This window comes from Dunckerocampus dactyliophorus, chromosome 1 (assembly GCF_027744805.1).
Source record: "Dunckerocampus dactyliophorus isolate RoL2022-P2 chromosome 1, RoL_Ddac_1.1, whole genome shotgun sequence".
Classification (NCBI taxonomy): domain Eukaryota; kingdom Metazoa; phylum Chordata; class Actinopteri; order Syngnathiformes; family Syngnathidae; genus Dunckerocampus; species Dunckerocampus dactyliophorus.
The window spans coordinates 3,697,644-3,716,704 of record NC_072819.1 but is presented as its reverse complement, the minus strand read 5'-3'; the positions used below and the strand labels follow the sequence as shown (position 1 = coordinate 3,716,704).

The window sequence follows — 19,061 nt, the reverse complement described above, 5'->3', positions numbered from 1 at the left end:
TGAGCTAGCCCCGCCGGCCAGGGCGAGTTGGCTCTGCTGCCCTGGTCGTACCCGCCGGAGGCCGATTGCGGAATCAAAAGACAAGCCAATGATAACGTGCCGTGACGGGAGTCTTTCCATTCATTTCTACGTGACGTGAGGGGTGAACAAACACTTACGAGTACTGCGTCAGCTTCTGAAGGTTGTTGTTCTTATTGATGGGGTAGTGCACGCCCAGGTGGAGGAGCTTCTCCAGCGCCTCGTAGATGAAGATGATGCAGATGAGGGCGGCAAAGGCTTCCTCCGTGAAGCGCGTGATGTAGCAGACCAGCGAGCTGGCGTCGGTGGCCACCAGCAGGAGGCAGAAGAAGGACGTCCACAAGCCGATGCAGGCCCTCAGGGACAGGTAGGACAGCCCGTAGTCCCTGAGAGAGGATAGGAAACGTGTCAGACATGGCTCCTCTGAGCAAGAACAACCACCAAGCGAGAAAACAACCAAAAAAAAAACACACTTGCAGAACTTGAAGAGAATCTTCTCAAACACAAGAACCGGACCTGTGCTGCCAAGGATGGTCAGAGGCTGCCCGGCAAAGAGCGAGTAGGCAATACCGGTCATGGACGCCCCGAATAAAGACTCGATAGCGCTCTGAAAACACCACAGCAAAGGAGATGGATCAGCAGAACCCGCTTTGGAACATCTCCTGGTTTTAAAATGTGGGGGAAAAGAACTCCATCATCTTACCACACGTCCTTCGGTGGCCTCGCCGAGGAGACCGCCAAAGGTGATAACGGGTGACATGCAGGCGCAGTAAAGGAAAAGGAAAGAGGCCAGACACTGCAGGCTGATGGCGTCAGTGTAGTCGGAAAGGTAGTGAGGCGCCTTTCTCTTGATGTCCATGACGAAGCCACCAAAGAGCCTTGGGGTAAAAAAAATAAAAAGAGGCATTTTACCATTTTACGTATAGCAAAGGCGTTAGCAAAGGCTAACCGTTTTTTCCACCTACTTTCCAGTGCGCTGGAGCTCAGGGCCGCCGTGGCCTCCATGCTCCCCCGACTCCACGAGGTCAGTGACTCCGTTGGGAACAGGAGGAATCTTACGCTTTTCCTGGAACGGGAAGAAAAATGATCCCTGACCCTCGGGCCCTCGGCGCATTATAAAAAAATCGTTTAACAAGAAAACGGAAAAACAACAAAAAGAAAATAAAGTTCACAAAATTGCATTTTTAATGAGAATAAATTGAAATAAAAAATGAAACAAAAAAGTATAAATGTTATGGGGAAAAATAACGTCATTTTAGGAGCATGAAGTTGAAATATTTTTTTAAGCTGTAATATTATAAAAAAACAAACAAAATATTGGGAAAATTAGGTTGGGGAAAAAGTTAAAGGAATAAAGTCATAATATTGCAAAAATAGCATTTACCAAAGAAATTTGAAATGGAAAAAAAAACCACCAAACAGCTGTAATTTTATGAGAATAAAGTCAAAATATTAAGAGAAAAAAGTTCTATCTAACAACAAAAAGTCGTCAATGTATGAGAATAATGTCATAATATTATGAGGAAAAATAATGTCATTTTAGTAGCGTCAAGTGGAAATATTAAAGAAAAATTTGTTATTTTTTAAGTCCAAATGTTATGTAGAAAGAAACATTTTTGAAAAATGGTTGTAATTTTAATTGTTTTATTCCAATGAGAATAAAAGTCACAATTTTCCGAGAATAAACTTGCAAAAATAATCTCATTTTAGTACTAAAGAGTTGAGGTATTCAAGAAAAAACACATTTTTTTTAAGTAATATTTTGAGAAAGAAACAAAACATGTAATTTTTGGAAAATTAGGTTGGGGAAAAAGTTATAATATTATGGAAATAAAGTCATAATTATGAGGAAAAAAAATTACTACTGGAAGTTTTAAATATTTGGAAAAAAAAAAAAGCAGAAATGGGAAAAAACAGCGGTGATTCTACAAGAATAAAGTCAAAATATGAAGGGAAAAAAGGCGTATTCTAACGAGAAAAAGTTAAATTTTTATAGTCAATAAATTGAAATAAAAATACAAAGTAATAAATGAGGAAAAATAATGTCGTTTTAGGGGCATAGAGTTGAAATATTCAAGAAAAATACATACGTAATATTAAGACAAACAAATAAGACTAAATTAAATTGTATTTTCTGTCAAATTAGGTTGAGGAAAAAGTTATAATATCATGGGAATAAAGTCATAATATTACAAGAATGAACTTTACGAGAAGCGGAAACGCCAAACACCAAAAAAACAAAAAAAAGCTGTATTTTTAGGACAATAAAAATTGCATTCTAACAAAATAAACTGGTAATTTTATGAGGAAAAATAAAGTCATTTCAGATGAATAAAATTGAAATATTAAAGAAAAAAATTGTTATGAGAGTAGAACAAAATGAAGTTGTAATTTTGGGGAAATCAGGTTTGGGAAAAAGTCATAATATTATGGGAATAAAGTCATAAGTGTAGGAAAAAAATACTAGATGAAGTTTGAAATATTTGGAAAATAAAAAGAGAAATGGAAAAAAACAGATGTAATTTTCTTTGTATTATTAATATTTTATTTACTTTTATTTGAAGTCCTAATAGTCGTAGTGTTATGAGAAAAAGTCACAATTTTCCAAGAATAAACTGGTAATATTATGAAGATAAATAATTAGTAGTTTTTAGTAGCATAGAGTTGATATATTAATGAAAAAATACGTTAATTTTTTTTAAAAAGTGCTCATATTATGAGAAACAAAATGAGGTTGTATTTTTTGGAAAATTAGGTTCAGGAAAAAATTATAATATCATGAGAATAAAGTCCAAATATTTTGGGAAAAAAATGTATTATTAAAATTACATATTTTATATTTTAAGTCCAAATATTACAAGAAGAGAGGTCATAGTGTAACAAGAAAAAAAATTACCGGAATAAATATGTAATATTATGAGGAAAAAGAATGTCATTTTAGCAGCATAGAGTTGAAATATTCAAGAAAAAAAGATGTTATTCTTTTTCAAATCGTAATATTGTGACTGTTGGGGAAAAAGTTATAAAATGATGGGAATGTCATAATATTCCAACAAGAAAATTTACAAGAACAATGTTGAAATAGTTGGAAAATGTTTAAAAAAAAACAGCAAAAATGTGAAAAAAAAGAGCAAAGCGTGACGTAGACATGAATCATCTGTTTTTCAGCTATTTTCTGGCTTATTGTTGCTGCAGATCAGTTTGAGGTGTCAGCTAAAAATATGTCTTGAGATATGTGCGTGTGGTCGCTGCTTTGGCTTTGATGATGCAACTCCACAGGCCGGTTGCTCTCAGTCCTCTCTTACAAACCCCCCCCCCAAAAAAACATTCCTTTCACGAGCTATTTTCGGGCTGCTTTATTTAAAAGTGTTGTTCTTGGGAGCGAGCGGGGCATACACGTACAGCGTATCTTCTCCAGCTCCATCCATGCGTACATTCTCTACCACGTCTCCCGCTCAGGGCTGCGGTGGGCTGGATGGAGCCTATCCCAGCCGACTTGGAGCCTACCCCAGCCGACTTGGAGCCTAACCCAGCCGACTTGGAGCCTACCCCAGCCGACTGCACCCCAAGGCAGGATTTGCTAGAACACTTTTACACATTTTTATCCCTGCCAATAATTCTATGACATTTAAAATAATAATAATAAATTCATTATTCATGAAAAATATGTATATAAATAAATACAAATATGACACAATTAAAAGACATATGAAATAAATAAATACAAATATGAAATAATTTTTTCTTGTTTTTTTATTTTGAAATTTTCTAAATATTTTAACTTTAGATTTTTATTTTATTTCAACAAATAATTTCTCATATCTCATATTACAAGTTTATTCTTGTAATGTTGCGACTTTTTTTCTCGTTAGAAGACGACTTTTGTCGCTTCATATTTTTTGTTATAGACTTACAGCTGTTTTTTACAATTTCTGCTGTTGTTTTATTAAGACTTGAAAAGAATGATGTCTTTTTTCTTTCATATGTCATCTTCATGCTACTAAAATGAATTTTTCCTGATATTATTGCAAGGTTTTTCCCTCAATATTTTGACTTTATTCTTGTCAAATTACTGCGGATTTTTCCATTTTTGCTGTTTTTTTGTAGTTTTCTTTCATTTTTAGAACGTGGTGGACACCCCTGCGCTACGCAGGCGGGTCATGACATGACGCGGCTCAACACGAGCGACACTTTTGAACTCCCAGCCTCTGGTTTTGTCTCTTAGGCGAGCTAGCGAGGTCTGAAGAGTTGCTACATCTAGCAGGGTTACCATTATCATTGTTACGTAGGGCGCTGTGCCGGCTCCAAGCGGAAAAGGCGCTGTGCCGTTTGACCTTTTTTCTCTTTTTTTTTGTCCGGGGCATACCTGGGAGGGCACATTCTTGGGAGGTTCTATTCTGATGGAGGGGTCCCACTCTCCAGGGGGCAACACGGTCACTTGGTCCAGGAACTCATCGATGCCGGCGACCAGGTCGTTTCTGTCTTTGGCTTTATACGCCACGTCATGGAAAACCTGGAGGGGAGGGGTGGGGTTGAAAAAGCAGTGGTGTTATTCATAGCAGGAGAAAGAAATCAGCATCTGTGCTGTGGGAAACGCTGACGAAACGGAAGGAAAAGTCCAGAAAATCCACGTTTCCGAGGCCTCACCTCGTCAGTCATCAGGGTGGCAATGGACCGCCCGATTTCATGGTACTGCGGACCTTTTCCCAAAGGCCCGAGGAGGATGAAAAGGAACCTGTGCGAGACAAAGAGAGCAGTTAGCGATCGTCTGTTCACAAGAAAACACCAAGGTCAGCGGGGGGCGGGACCTGGTGGTGATGGGAACCTCGGCAAGGCCGTTGAGCAGCACGGCGGGAGCCAGGCGCACAAAGGCCACCACGGGACGCTCGAGGAACTCCAGCTCCCCGACCAAGACGTTGGACGCCTCGGCGCCGGGTGGGATTTTCTTCATGAAGTGAAGGTCAATCTGACAAAATAAAAATGATTGAAGACCAAAACACGCACGTCGCACGTCGACGTCCATTTAACAAAAAAAATTCCAAATATGAAGAGAAAAAAGTTCTAATCTAACAAGAAAAAGTCGCACAAAAAAAAGAAACAACTCATCATCTTAGAAGGAATCATAAGAAAGAAAACATCGGTTGTTTCTCTTAGCTTGTGTGTTTCCCAGGCTGAGAGGTGGAAGGTCACCCCTCCGCACGACACCCGATCTTTAATTAAACACGCGCCCCCCGGGTCGTATTACCCGGGGGGGGGTTGCGCGTCCCGTTAAATAAACAGCAGAAGCAGCGGTTGCTCACCTTGCTGAAGTCCACCGCGCTGTTTTCCCTGCTCACGTCTTGTTTGCCTTCGGTGCTGGCCGGCTGGGACTGCGGTGAAACGGTTTGGCCTGTGAAGAAAACTCCAGTGTCATTTTCGCCAAAGCGGGGAGGGAAATATGCCAATGAAGAACCGGAAAAGGACTCAAGTGACGTGTGAGTGGTGAACGCTGCTGAAAAAATGGAGACGCCCGTCAAAATGTCTGCTTTTTGACGTCCGAATCGAGCATGGGCGTGCTGGGTGGCTTCCCGGCATGCCTTGCGGGTGCTGAATTGCAACTATGCGGGGATCCACAGTGCTTCTCATGAAAACATACATGTAGCATCGCTAAAAGACAGCCCCCTCTTCATACCCATCCAATTTTATTTTAAAAACTTTATTTTTGTTTGAATTTTATTTAATTTGTTTAATTTTTTTTTTCTTTGGACCGTCAACAACATTGGAGACCCACACAAGACTAGAACGAACTACATGACCACCACCAACATTGTAGACCTGCGCAAGACCGGAACGGACTGTCCGCCCATCAACAACATTGTAGACCCGCGAAAGACTGGAATGGACTACATGACCATCAGAAAGATTGTAGACCTGCGGAAGACTAGAACAGACTACACGGCCATCAGGAAGATTGTAAACCCACGCAAGACTGGAACAAACTACACGACCCGCAACAAGACTGTAGATTCGCGCAAGACTGGAACGGACTGCACATCCATTAACAAAATTATAGACCTGCACAAGACTGGAACAAACTACACAACCAGCAAGAAGACTGTAGACCCACGCAAGGCTGGGAGGAACGGCAAACCCATCAACAACATTGTAGACCCGTGCAGGACTGGAACGGACTAAACAACCATCAACAACATTGTAGACCCGCGCAAGACCTGGACGGACTACACGACCATAAACAAGATGAAGATTATGTAATCAAGCGTGTGTGAGTAAGTTGTGGGTACTAGCGCTACAACTAGAAAAAAGTTAGTAGTTAGTTGTCTATTTATGATATGACGTAATATTATGATATTATGATATTATGGACACTATCTCTACTCTGGTGGACAGAGTCCGGCTCATTGCCTGTGCAGACTTCATGGTCTTCCAGCGAGATGGGCCAGTAGCCTTGCGCCACGGCCTCCAGGACGCTAAGACGCTTGGCCTGGTTCCCGTCAACCGGCGCCTCCGCTCTGGCGTGGACGTGACTCCTGAGCGAGCTCAGTGGCGACCAAGGGGCGGTCAGACACGACACGCAGCATGCGTACGGCCGCCGCCACAGCGCCAGTGTGGTTGTAGTTCCACGGGGGCCGATTTGCTCAGGCGGCGCTTTTAAGTTTGAGCAAAGATGACAACACACACACACACAATGATGGTACTGGATGTCATGGAGGTGGAATCTGACCTCAAGGAACTCACCGTTCTTGTCCATGGAATGCGGTTCCGACTGCTTCTTGCCGATGTCTGCGAAGGAGCGCACGATGGGGATGCGGTTGGCGAGTTTCTTGTGGTTCTGGTGGTGATGCTGCTTGAGCAGGGCCTCACGGATCCTCCTCCTGGCATCCTGACCCACCGGGCCCGACACTTCGTGCTGATCCAGGACCATATCTGACAAGAACAATACGCTGGGCTTGGCTTTGTTTTACTGCGCTCAGATTTGGTACACAGAAATCATTATGTGTTTTCCTCAAGCCGTTGGGATTTCGCTCTTTATTCACTGGTCCTTGAAAGCACCATAGTTGCTGTCAGATGCATTTTTTTTTACAGACTTTGTTTTTTTTAGATAAAAAAAAACATCAAAAGAGATGCAACTTTAAAAATTAGAATTATCTGCAGGATGAAAAATATTTTTTAAATTATAAATATAAAAGAAATAAATAATTTTTTTAAATAAAAAATTATTTAAAAAAGATGCAAAAGTGAAACTTTAAAAAAACAATTACTATTTTGATTATAAACAATATATACAAAAAAGAAGTAATAATAACAAATAATTAAAAAAAATAAAAGTAAAATTTAAAAGAGAAGATATTTTTTATCAAAATAGATGCAAAACAATTATGATTATTTTTATTATAATTTTTTTTAAATAATTGATCAAAATTAATAGTCGATAATTATTTTTGAAAGGCAAAAGTGAACTTTTTTTTAAATAAAGTGATTCATTTTTTTAAATAAATAATTTCAAAAGGGACAATTTTTTTTTTATATTCTTGTTTTTATTGTAAAAACAATTTTGAAACAATAAAAGTAATAAATAAATGATTTTTTATAAAAGCAGAAGTAAAGAAATTAATTAAAAAAAAACTTATTAAAAATAATAAAAACAAAATTTTTAAAAGAAAAAGTAAAACTTTAAAAATATGTATATTAGTTTATTATATTTAATATAAATATTTAATAATAATAATAAAATAAAAACGTAACATTTATTTAAATAGCAACCATTGAACTTAAAAAAAGATTATTTTTTATCTCAAGAGATTCAAAAGTGAAACTTTAATTGTTTTTATTATAAAAATATTTTACACTAATAATTACAAATAATTTAAAAAACAGTATTTTTTAAAAAATGATTATTTTTTATTTAAAAAATATCAAGAGATGCAAAAATTAAACTTAAATTTAAAAAAAAAGTATTATTTTTATGATAACATAAACAAATATAAAAAGTAAATTAAAAAAACAACATTGAAACTTAAAAGAAAAATTAAAACAAATAATCACAAAAATAATTTTAAAAACAATAAAAAAAAATTAAGCAAAAGTAAAACTTATATATATATATATATATATATATATATATATATATATATATATTAGTATTTTATGTAATATATAAAAGGAGTTGCAAAAATGAAACTTTTAAAAATGTATTATTTTTATTTAAAAAAATAAACAAACAAAAAATACAGTTAAAAAACAACTGTGAAACTTTTTATGTATTATTTTTATTTATTTAAAAACAATTCTATACTTTTTTTAAAACAGCAAAATAGACATTTTGATGTGCGTATCAATTAGGTTTCGGTTTAGTGAACGTGTGTGTTGTTTTTGTTGTTCTGTTTTTACCAGCAATCTCCTCCAGCGAATGAGCTCTCATGTCCAGCATGACGGTGCCGTTCATGATGCAGCTGCGGAGTTCAAACAGACTGTGGAGAGACAGCGTGGCCACGTACGGCTTGCTCCATCTTTCGCCGCCGTCCTCCACATCCTCCTCAAACTTCAGCCACCTGCACACACACACACACACACACATTTCACATACAAACATACACCGTTTTCACGTTTGGCCTCTCGAGACGACGTCTACCTGGCGGTCTCCTTCCATTCCGCGTCCTCCCCCTCTCTGAGGCAGATTTCGTCCAGCTCGGTGAACAGGGCGTGTGGGATGTGCTCCTCGTCGCCATCCTCTGTCCCCAACAGGAACTGCACCCTCTGAGCCGGCGTATCTTCTGCAGCGGCCAGGGACAAACAAACAAGCCTTCTCTATTTCTCCACGGACGTTAACGTAACGCTAACCGAAAGATGCTTACTGTGCGAGGGGGATTCTCGGCCGTCGTCGGCCGGCGAGTCCCTCTCCTTGGACCGCTTCCTGTGCCGATGGCCGTGGTGGCGGTGGCGGCGATGCGATCTCCGACCCAGAGGGACGTGCACGCCGATGTACAGGGTGCGATGACCTGGAATGGCGCAGGCAAAATGTGGCGTTACGGGAAAAGTGTGAATTTTTTGGGAGAATGCCTTTGGCGTCAAAGTAATAGCGGGTTTGTTCAGAAGTTCTGCTTTTTTCCACGCAAAGCAAAACAAAGGCAAGCTCAGAAAAGGCCTTTGCAGCGTTCGTGCTTGTGCGTGCAGAAGTCTAGCATGCATGCGCACGGCGGGAGTGAAGATAATCCGAGTTGACTGTCTCCCAACCCCCCTAACCCCCCTAACCCCCCCCAACGTCCAATGCTCAGAGAACTGTGGAGTTCCTGTTCTTGTTCTTGCCTCCTGCACCACTTCAACTTACTAACATGGCCGGCAAAAAAACACATCAATAAGTCAAACCACGAGTATCAAAACCAAGGGTGGCAACTTCGCCATTGTCATATTTTGCCAAATATGCTGAGAAGTGACATATGTTTCAAGAAAAGAGTGCATCGACGTTATTCTCATAAAATTACAAATTATTCTCTCCATTTTTACAGTTGTTTTTTTTTAGTTTTCTTGCTAAATTTTATTTTTAGAATGTGCCGTTGTATTTTTGGAATAATGTTGTAATATTATGAGGAAGAAGGTCATTTTAGTAGCACAGAGTTGAAATATTCAATAAAAATTATGTGATTTTTTTTAAAAGTAATATTATGAGAAAGAAACAAAACTAAATGAAGTTGCCATTTTTTTTAATTAGCTTGGGAATAAAGTTTTAATATTATGGGAATAAAGTTTTCATATTATGGGGGAAAAGTTATAATATTATGGGAATAAAGTCATAATATTAGGAGAATAAAGTGCTAATATTATGGGAATAAAGTCAAAATATTAAGGGAATATAGTCATAATATTATGGGAATATAGTCATAACACTATGGGAATAAAGTTTTAATATTATGGGAATAAAGTCATAATATTATGGGAATAAAGTCATAATATTATGAGAATAAAGTTCTAACATTATGGGAATAAAGTTTTAATATTATGGGGAAAAAGTCATAATATTATGGGAATAAAGTCATAATATTATGAGACTAAAGTTATAATATTATGGGAATAAAGTTTTAATATTATGTGAATAAAGTCATAATATTATGAGAGTAAAGTCATAATATTATGAGAAGTCTATTTACAAAAATTATTTAAGAAGAAAGCTGAAATATTTGAAAAATGTAAAGAAAAAGATCAAAGAGTGCAGTAGATATGAATAATACAGTTTTTGAGATGCACTTGAAACATACAAGTAGTATATCACTTGTTAGCACGTTGCTTTGCAAAATATGAAAACAGGTGCCCCTTGTGTTGTTGTGTGGGGTGTTGTGCCAGCGTGTGTGCCAACATCGTGTGGCGTGCACAAACCTCGCCTGGCGCCGAGCGACACTCCCATGCATGGTTTGTTTGAAGGAATGAAAGACAAGCGGACTCGTTACCTTCCAGTTCTTCTTTCTCAAAGTTGGTGTTGAGCATGGAGCGCGTTCCGCCCCGATCCACCACCGCTTCCTCGTCAGCCCTCTGGTGACACAAACACAACCACAGCTTCATTTCAGGGCGGCCACACGACGCGTACGCAGGAACCGGGGTCAGCGAACGCATTGGTTGGCGGAGTTTATCGGTTAACCTCGGAAATTTACGGCAAAATTTTGCGACGGTTTGCGCACATTCTTCGGTTAGCGTTGTCGCGCTGTTCATGTATTTTTTCGCAAAACATTCTAAATTGTTAGCGTCCTACTAGCTTGCTAATACAGTGAAACCTGGGTTAGCATACGCCTCCGGTTAGTTTATGTAGAACAATAAAAGACATTTATTTTGTATATATAACCCATTATTTTAGGTTATTTGAGTATCCTGAAAAGCACTTTATAAATTAAATGTATTATTATTATTTTATTATTATTTTCCACAAAATAAAATAGTAATGAATGAATGACTATTATATATAAAACTATCCATATGAAATATTGAATAATATAAGCATTGTTGCCAATACGTTGAGACTTTAGGACCGCCCTGTAAGACACACCCTTTAATATTGTTTTTTATTTATTAAAATGTTTACGTTTTGAAATGATTCCTTCTTAATTTTTTTCCAAATATTTTTTTAATTGATGAAGTATTTAATTCAGAATTATTAATGAAGTTAAAACACATTTTATTTGAATTATTTTTGTATCATTATTAAATGTATTTATTTATTTATTTCTCCACTTTTCATTCAGGTGTAAAAAAATGGCATCATGTATAAATATGATGTTAATTATGGAACGGTATAACGTATAAATATGACATTAAAATTGTCAATAATGTATTTTGAATTATTTCTTATAATTATTACAGGTATTTCTTTATTTCCCTATTTTTCATTCAAATGTAAAAAAAAAAAGTATAATGTATGGAGATGATATTACACAATTTACAATTTAGTTTTAATTTTTAGAATCATTAAATATTTATTTATCTATGTTTCATTCAAATGTAAAAAAAAAAGTAAAATGTAAAAATATTATATTAAAATTGAATTTTATGAATAATATAATTTAAGTTAATTTGTATAATTATTGAATATGTTTATTTATATTTCTCCACTTTTTGTTGAAGTGTAAAAAATAATGCTATCATGTATAAATATGATATTAAAACGTCAAATTTTATAAATAGTTTAATTGGAATTATGTTTTATAATTACTGAATGGTTTAACGCATAGTGTAAATATGACACTCAAATGTTGAATTTTCTAAATAATGTAATTTGAAATATTTCTCATAACTATTCAAAGTATTTATTTACATCTCTATTTTTCATTCAAATGTAAAAAAAAAAAAAAGTAGTATAATGTATAGATATAATATACTGTTGAAATTTATAAATAATTTAGTTTTCATATTAATTTATAACTTTCAGAATTATAAAAATATATTTATTTATCTATATTTCATTTATGTGTAAAAAAGGTATAAAGTAAAAATATGACATTAAAATGTCGACTTTTGTCAATAATTTAATTTGAATTATTTTTTATAATTATTACATGTATTTATTTAGTTTTCCATTTTTCATTTAAATGTAAAAAATGTATAGAAATTATATTAAAATGTTGAATTTTGTAAATAATTTCATTTGAATTATTTTTTTAATAATTATTACATGTATTTAGTTATTTTTTATTTTTCATTTAAATGTAAAAAATGTATAGAAATTATATTAAAATGTTGAATTTTGTAAATAATTTCATTTGAATTATTTTTTTTAATAATTATTACATGTATTTAGTTATTTTTTATTTTTCATTTAAATGTAAAAAATGTATAAAGATGATATAAAAATGTTGAATTTTGTAAATAATTTAATGTGAATTATTTTGTTATAATTATTACAATTATTTATTTATTTTTCTATTTTTGTAAATCATTTAATTTGAATGATTTAAAATATAATTATTATGAAATTTATTTATTTATGCATTTCTCTATTCATGCAAATTGTGTGGTATATTTTTTTATTCAAGAAAATGAATGAATGATCACATTTGAATTATTTTGTTGGAATTATTACATATGTTTTTATTTTTCTGTTTTTTCTGTTTATAAAAAGCATCCTTATATAAGGTCATGCTTTGACATGAGGGACACACTGTAGATATACAGTACTATAGATACACATCTATAGATGTGGAGTAAGAGGGGTAGAAATGGAGAGCTTTTGACAAACTCCTCCCAGCAGGCGTCCTCCTATTTATAGACGACGACGCTCGGTACCGCCACCTGATGTTACCCAGCGAGACCGGCGTGGTCCGCGGCGGACGTCAACCTGGCCGACTTTTTTTTTTTTTTTTTTTTTTGCTGTTTAGATACAGAAACGGAAATAAATCTTCCATCAGTGGAGATGCGACCCACCACGCAGGCTGCAGGGCAGCACGGGGATCACGTGATCAACAAGCCCGCAAGGGAATCGGGATGGATGAGGATGATGATGGTGGAGGAGGGGCGGACATGCCACCGAGCGTGATGCACGTGTTTCTCTATGTGCATCACTCAACTGCATGTCAAATCCACATAAAGACAGTACATACATGCATGCTGTACACACGTGTTTACACACGCACGATTCAACGTGGCCCAAATGGCCACGCCCCTTTTCCTGATGTCAGCAGCTACTAATACTGTCATCATTTTCATCAAAGATCAATTAGAAAGTCATGAAAGAAAATCCACAACAAATAAAAATGTTTTTGTGAGTAATAAGAGTAAATAAAAAGAGAATAAATACAAATGAATGATAGAATAGACTGGACTTACAAATAGACCTAATATTTTTTTTTTTAAAAAGGATAAGTAACTCATGAAATAGAAAATAAATAAAAATGAATAAATAAATCAATTACAATGAAAAACAAATAAAGAATAAAAAATAAGTAATAAAGAATAAATAAATAAAAATCACAATGGATACGTGAATAATAACAGTAACTAAAGGGAGAATACACATTAACGATAAATAGAAAATACATTAAACATTATTTATTAATAATAATAATATATTAAATACAATATTTAATTTCATTAAATATATTAAATTAAATATTTAATAAAAATGTAAAAATAAAACAGCATAAAAAACAAAAAATAAAAATATTTCATAAAACTTTATTAAATAAGTAAACACAAGTAAAAAAAATTATATAATACAGAAAAAGATTGCAAAAAATTTAAATACAAATGGATAAGTGATGCATAAAGAAGAACTGAAGAAACACAAAAGAATAAATAAAATTGAATAATAAAAAGAAAACCTGTTAAAAAATAAATAATAATAAAAATGTATTAGTGGCTAATAAAGAATAAATAAATACAAATAAAAATGGATATGTAACTAATAAGAGTAATTAAATGAGAATAAGTAAACATTAATGAGAAAATAAACTAGACTTAAAAAATAAAAAAATGGGAAGTTAATCATAAAGTAGAAATAACTAAAAATGACTACATATATAAATAAGAATGAAATAGGATGTATTTTAAAAATCCAAATAAAAACGGATAAGTGACCAAAAAAAGTGAATAATAACACTAAATACAAATAAATCAATACACACATAAAAAATACAAATGAATGACAAATAGGAAATAACATAAAACAATGATGTTTGATTAAAGTATTAACAGACATAAATGTTAACAGACATTTTCTTTAACGGCACTATTTTTTGTGATGCGCGATTAATGTGCGCACATTCTGTTTGACCCTCGGCCCACACCGTAGTTTGACTGTGATAGTTTGACGCCCCCCGCAACAAGACCAAAGTTATTTTTGATCTACTGTGGCTGTGAGTTGAGTTGTTGAGTACGTCGCCTCTGAAATGCCAGGGAAAAGAGAGGAGGTACTGGTGCACTGCAGGTATTTTTTATTGTCATTTATACAGCGCTTGTCTCAACTACCGAGTGTGTTTTAGATGCCAGCCGTCTCTCGGCTGATATTTTGCTATGAACTGCGAGCTAAAATTTGGGTTACGAGCTGCTAGTTTTCCTGTGAGTGATGGACAGTTTACCTTACAGACGTCTCCTCGTTGTACACTGTCTTTGTTTTTTATACATTAAGCTCCATTTTGCGTTTGACCCAGAATGTTTAATAAACAAAAATTTGCACAAAGCAAACATATTATCCAGTCTCATGTTAATAGGCGTATGAAAAGGATCTTTCAAAGGCACACTTCTTATAGATAAACACTTTGTCATTTTCTAAAAATATTTAAGATTTTTAAATACAATTTTTTTTAATATTAATATTTTATTTTTTATGATGACCATTTTGAGTAGTCTTTTTAAATAATATGATATTATATGATATGATATAATATCATATCATATCATATAATATCATATGCTATAATATCATATAATATTACATAATATTACATGAATGGCCATTGTGCATGGGTTGATTCTGTGGCTCGGGAGATGGATTATCATGCGGAAAGGACCTCTGTGATTGGCTACGGCGGTTTTAGTCGTCATGGTTTTTCATCCCTACAGATGTTTACCGAGGTGATCTCGCACTGAGAGTAACACTTGGTCCAAAAATGTCCCTGCTGTACAGTACAGTATACATTTCAGTATACGGTATAAACCATCCCTCAAAATGGTCCAAACGTGGATATTTCCAATCCCGAGCGGGATGGGTCAATGTGGGGAAACCAGAACGATCCCATCCGTCGGGTCGAGCTCATCGGGACCTCCTCCAAGCACCACCAGCACATGTGTAGGGTTAGGGTTAGGGGTAAGGGCTTAAGGTTAGGGTTAGGGCTAGGGTTGGGACGCACTGTCCCCTCTGCAGGCCCTTTCCAAATAAAAGACGGCACAGTGACGTACCTGCTGGATAAATCCTTTGTTGTAGTCGGTGGAGAGCATGTTGGTGGCGGGGTGCAGAGGTGTAGGGATAGAGGCTCGGAATACGAGGTGCTCACATGCGAAAAGTCGGCACTCTGACTCAATCTGGTCTCATCCAGGGTCAAATGATTGCGATTCACATCCATCCACCAATCCCCTCCTCAGCCTCCCCCTCCGACGGGGATTAGCATTGTGACATCAGAGATGCTACCCTGATGTGTGCACAGCTTGTCTCTCTCTCTCTCTCTCTCTCTCTCTCTCTCTCTCTCTCTCTCTCTCTCTCTCTCTCTCTCTCTCTCTCTCTCTCTCTCTCGCTCTCTCTGCTGAGCCTTGCAAGCCTCGTAGATTTGTTACCTAAGTCTTGGGCCAGGACGGGACGCTCCAAAAACGTGTGTAGCAAATGTTGTAGCAAAGGAACACCAAATGGGGCTGCACTGTGGCACTTCCACCAGTCAAGTCCAGGACCGGGTACCTGGGAGTCTGGACTGGGGGCTACTGGGTTGTGTCCTAGTTGCTATGGTAACCACCTATATGGCAACCAGTGCATCCGATTTGCATAATACTACGTCAAAACCCCTTCACGGAACGTCAGAACAACAGACATGATTGGGTATTTGTTGTGATTAATCCTGATTAATCCACACAGGCTCTATGATTAATCTGAGTAAACTCTTTGATCGTTTGCTCAGTATATACAGTTGTAACGACACATCTTCCCATGCAAAAACTAGGGCACAGCATCAGTGATGTTACCTGAGATCATCGGGTGTTTCAGGGAAAATTAAATTCATTTATAAGAATGATTAGAATTGTCATAACATACTTAAAAATATAATAATATAAAGTATAATAATTATTCATTCCATCTATTAAATCTATTCCAGCTAAAGAATAAATAAATAAAAATCACAATGGATATGTGAATAATAACAGTAATTAAAGGGAGAATACGCATTAATTAATTATTATTTAAAATATCATCATTTTATATCATATAATTCTTACTTTCATCAATTAAATCTAAATTAATTATTAATCATGATTATAATTATTATACCGTATTTTTAAAAATCTAATAATTATGTATAATATAATAAGTATTCATTACATTTATAATAATAGATCATATATATTAAATCTAAATTAATTATTAATCATTATTCAAAAATCAAAAATTGTATATAATATTTATTCATTACAAATATTAATTCCAACTATTGCAACTATTAAATCTAACTATTTCTAACTATTGATAATTATTATGCATAATATTATTAAGTATAATTTTATATATATATATATATATATATATATATATATATATATATATACACATACAGTATAATTATATGTATATATACAATTATATATAAAACTATTAAGTATAATGGAATCATTATATATAATATAATTATTATTAATAAACATTCTTACATTTTAATAAATTATTATTAGTAGTAGTATAATTATTATCATTATTAAACATACTTAAACAAATATAATCATTATACTGTATATAATAATTATTAATTACAACTATTAATCATTATTATTATTATTACAATATAATTAATCAATGTAATAAATATGAATAATCACATCCATTACATCTAACATCATTATTATACTGTGATTATTATAACATAATTAAAAAAAAATGTAATAATGAATGTAATACAATTTCATTCATTATTAAGAATGATTCGGTGGCCCGACATTAAGGAGAATCATTATTCATTAAATCGAGTCAATCTTAATGAATTATTCATAACGCTTACGTAAAGATACGATCACGATATGTTATACTGTATAATACAGTAATTATGAATGTAATATTGTGAAAAAAAATATTACTTACCACACTTTTGTTTTCCTGAGCGCTTTGTTCCTGCAAGTAAAAGGAAATGGTCATCTACAGATACACGACTTGTTAGCACACCCATGCTGCATTCAATACCTTCCTTTCCTCTGTAAATTCAAGCATTTTTACACTGGCTCGCTTGCCGTGTTTCCCCTTCGCTTGACAGCTTTATTGTGATCGCTCCTCTACACTTTGACTGTATTGCACTTCTTGGCGGGTAGGGGGTGCCTACCGTTGGGTGGACGGGGCACCCCCCCCAATACAATGGTCGGGGTACAGGCCTTCAGGTCAAGTGCTGCTCAGGGCCCCCCCTCCACTGCGATTGCGCCACGTACTGAAGCTACATGGTATCCCGCTGAAACCATGGCAACGCTTTTGCTTGCTGCTGGAGGCGCAGGAGGGCTGCGGGGGAACAAGGGCTTGCAACAGAACATCTCCCATGTGTCCTATGTGCATGTTCCTCGTGTTCCTCTCCTCCTTCCTTTGGGGAGGTGGCTGAATACAGTACAAGCTTTTTGGACATAGGCCATACTGTACATACATTGTACCAAAAAAAGTTCCATTTCATTCATATCGTCATCATTTTTATTGGCCGGCGGCACGTTCCGAACGTGAAATGTCCGGTGAACAACATCATTTGCTCTGGTGTAAAAAAAAAAAAAAAAAAGTTAGGACACCCCTGCTGTGCTGCGCTGCGCCACACTCGTACAGTAAAAAAAATGTACGGAAAGATGGAGGAGGAGATGCCTCTCCTGCTAGCTGGCAGGTTGCATAAGATGCTGCTGAAGGTCGAGGACGTGTGAAGTACACTCACTGGACATTTCATTAGGTACACCCGCACACTACATCATGTCAGCGCATAACGTGACTGCATCGTGGGGGGGGGGGGGGGGGGGGGGGACAAAAAACAGATGTGATGCTCGTTTCCAGACACACCAATAAATCCCGTCTGTGTCCTCACACGTGTAGAAGACAATAAAGGAAGACTTGTCTCTTACCGATGGCAAAAGCGGCTCCATTTGAGCGCCCTGGTCGGTGACGTCCATCTTTTCTCCTCCGTCACAACCCGCTGCTCGTCGTCGTCTTCTTCTTCTTCCTCAGATGCAGCTTGGAGGTGGTGATGATGGTGACGAGGAGGAGGAGGATGACGACGATGAGGAAGGTTGCCGAACAGTAAATTCACCGGTTGGAGAATTTCAACAAAAAAAAATGGAGGTCCTACATCATTTACGCATGGAGGTGGGGGGAGGTTGCTGCTCTCGTGCAGGGTAGATGAGGTGTGTGGGCTAGGACACACCGGTATATATGTATTTCATTCATTTCAATGGCCACTTTAAACAGCGTAATGGCAGCCTTGACATACAAATATACCCCATGTTTTAATTTAGGTCTGCGTGCGTGTTGAAGTGTTGTATTGCGGTAGTCATAGCATGATAAAATATATGGAAAAATATAGAAATGTGAGGAGGCTGGGGTAGGACCCAGTACTCTGGCTCCCCCGTCTGGTCAACTTGGGAATTGTCCTGATTGTACTCGTCATTATAACCCATAAAACCCCCAGCAACACTTGAAATGTGTTCTACTGTATACTGCTTTTATGCTTGACCTGAACTCGTCAAGTCCCTAAGTGACATAATGGAAGCATGTAGGAGTGCTTGTCATGTGAATAGCCCAGGATATGGCTTCCCCAAAATGGCGGCATATTACATAAGCTAGCTCATTACCAAAATAATATTTTTTGCCACAAAAGATCATTTTAAATCCATCTAAGAATTGTAATGCCTTAATAGGG

General features: G+C 35.9%; 1 protein-coding gene across 2 annotated transcripts in view; it reads right to left on the bottom strand.

Moving 5' to 3' along the window:
• The window catches only part of LOC129173050 (sodium-driven chloride bicarbonate exchanger-like), a 39,749-nt gene extending 21,104 nt beyond the window's left edge, over window positions 1-18,645 (bottom strand). The window contains exons 1-15 of one of the 2 annotated variants that reach the window (XM_054763541.1): window positions 18,268-18,645; window positions 17,267-17,296; window positions 10,458-10,539; window positions 8,871-9,014; window positions 8,648-8,789; window positions 8,407-8,567; window positions 6,754-6,942; window positions 5,319-5,407; window positions 4,827-4,984; window positions 4,666-4,753; window positions 4,385-4,531; window positions 984-1,084; window positions 722-896; window positions 492-625; window positions 159-404 (exon numbers count right to left, since the gene is read on the bottom strand). In XM_054763541.1, coding sequence (XP_054619516.1) covers window positions 159-404; window positions 492-625; window positions 722-896; window positions 984-1,084; window positions 4,385-4,531; window positions 4,666-4,753; window positions 4,827-4,984; window positions 5,319-5,407; window positions 6,754-6,942; window positions 8,407-8,567; window positions 8,648-8,789; window positions 8,871-9,014; window positions 10,458-10,539; window positions 17,267-17,296; window positions 18,268-18,315 — 1,934 coding nt within the window. In that variant the 5' untranslated portion in view covers window positions 18,316-18,645. Of the gene's footprint in view, window positions 1-158; window positions 405-491; window positions 626-721; window positions 897-983; window positions 1,085-4,384; window positions 4,532-4,665; window positions 4,754-4,826; window positions 4,985-5,318; window positions 5,408-6,753; window positions 6,943-8,406; window positions 8,568-8,647; window positions 8,809-8,870; window positions 9,015-10,457; window positions 10,540-17,266; window positions 17,297-18,267 lie in introns of those variants that run through there. The other variant, XM_054763635.1, reaches the window with a different exon arrangement.
• Between the last annotated feature and the right edge of the window lie 416 nt (window positions 18,646-19,061).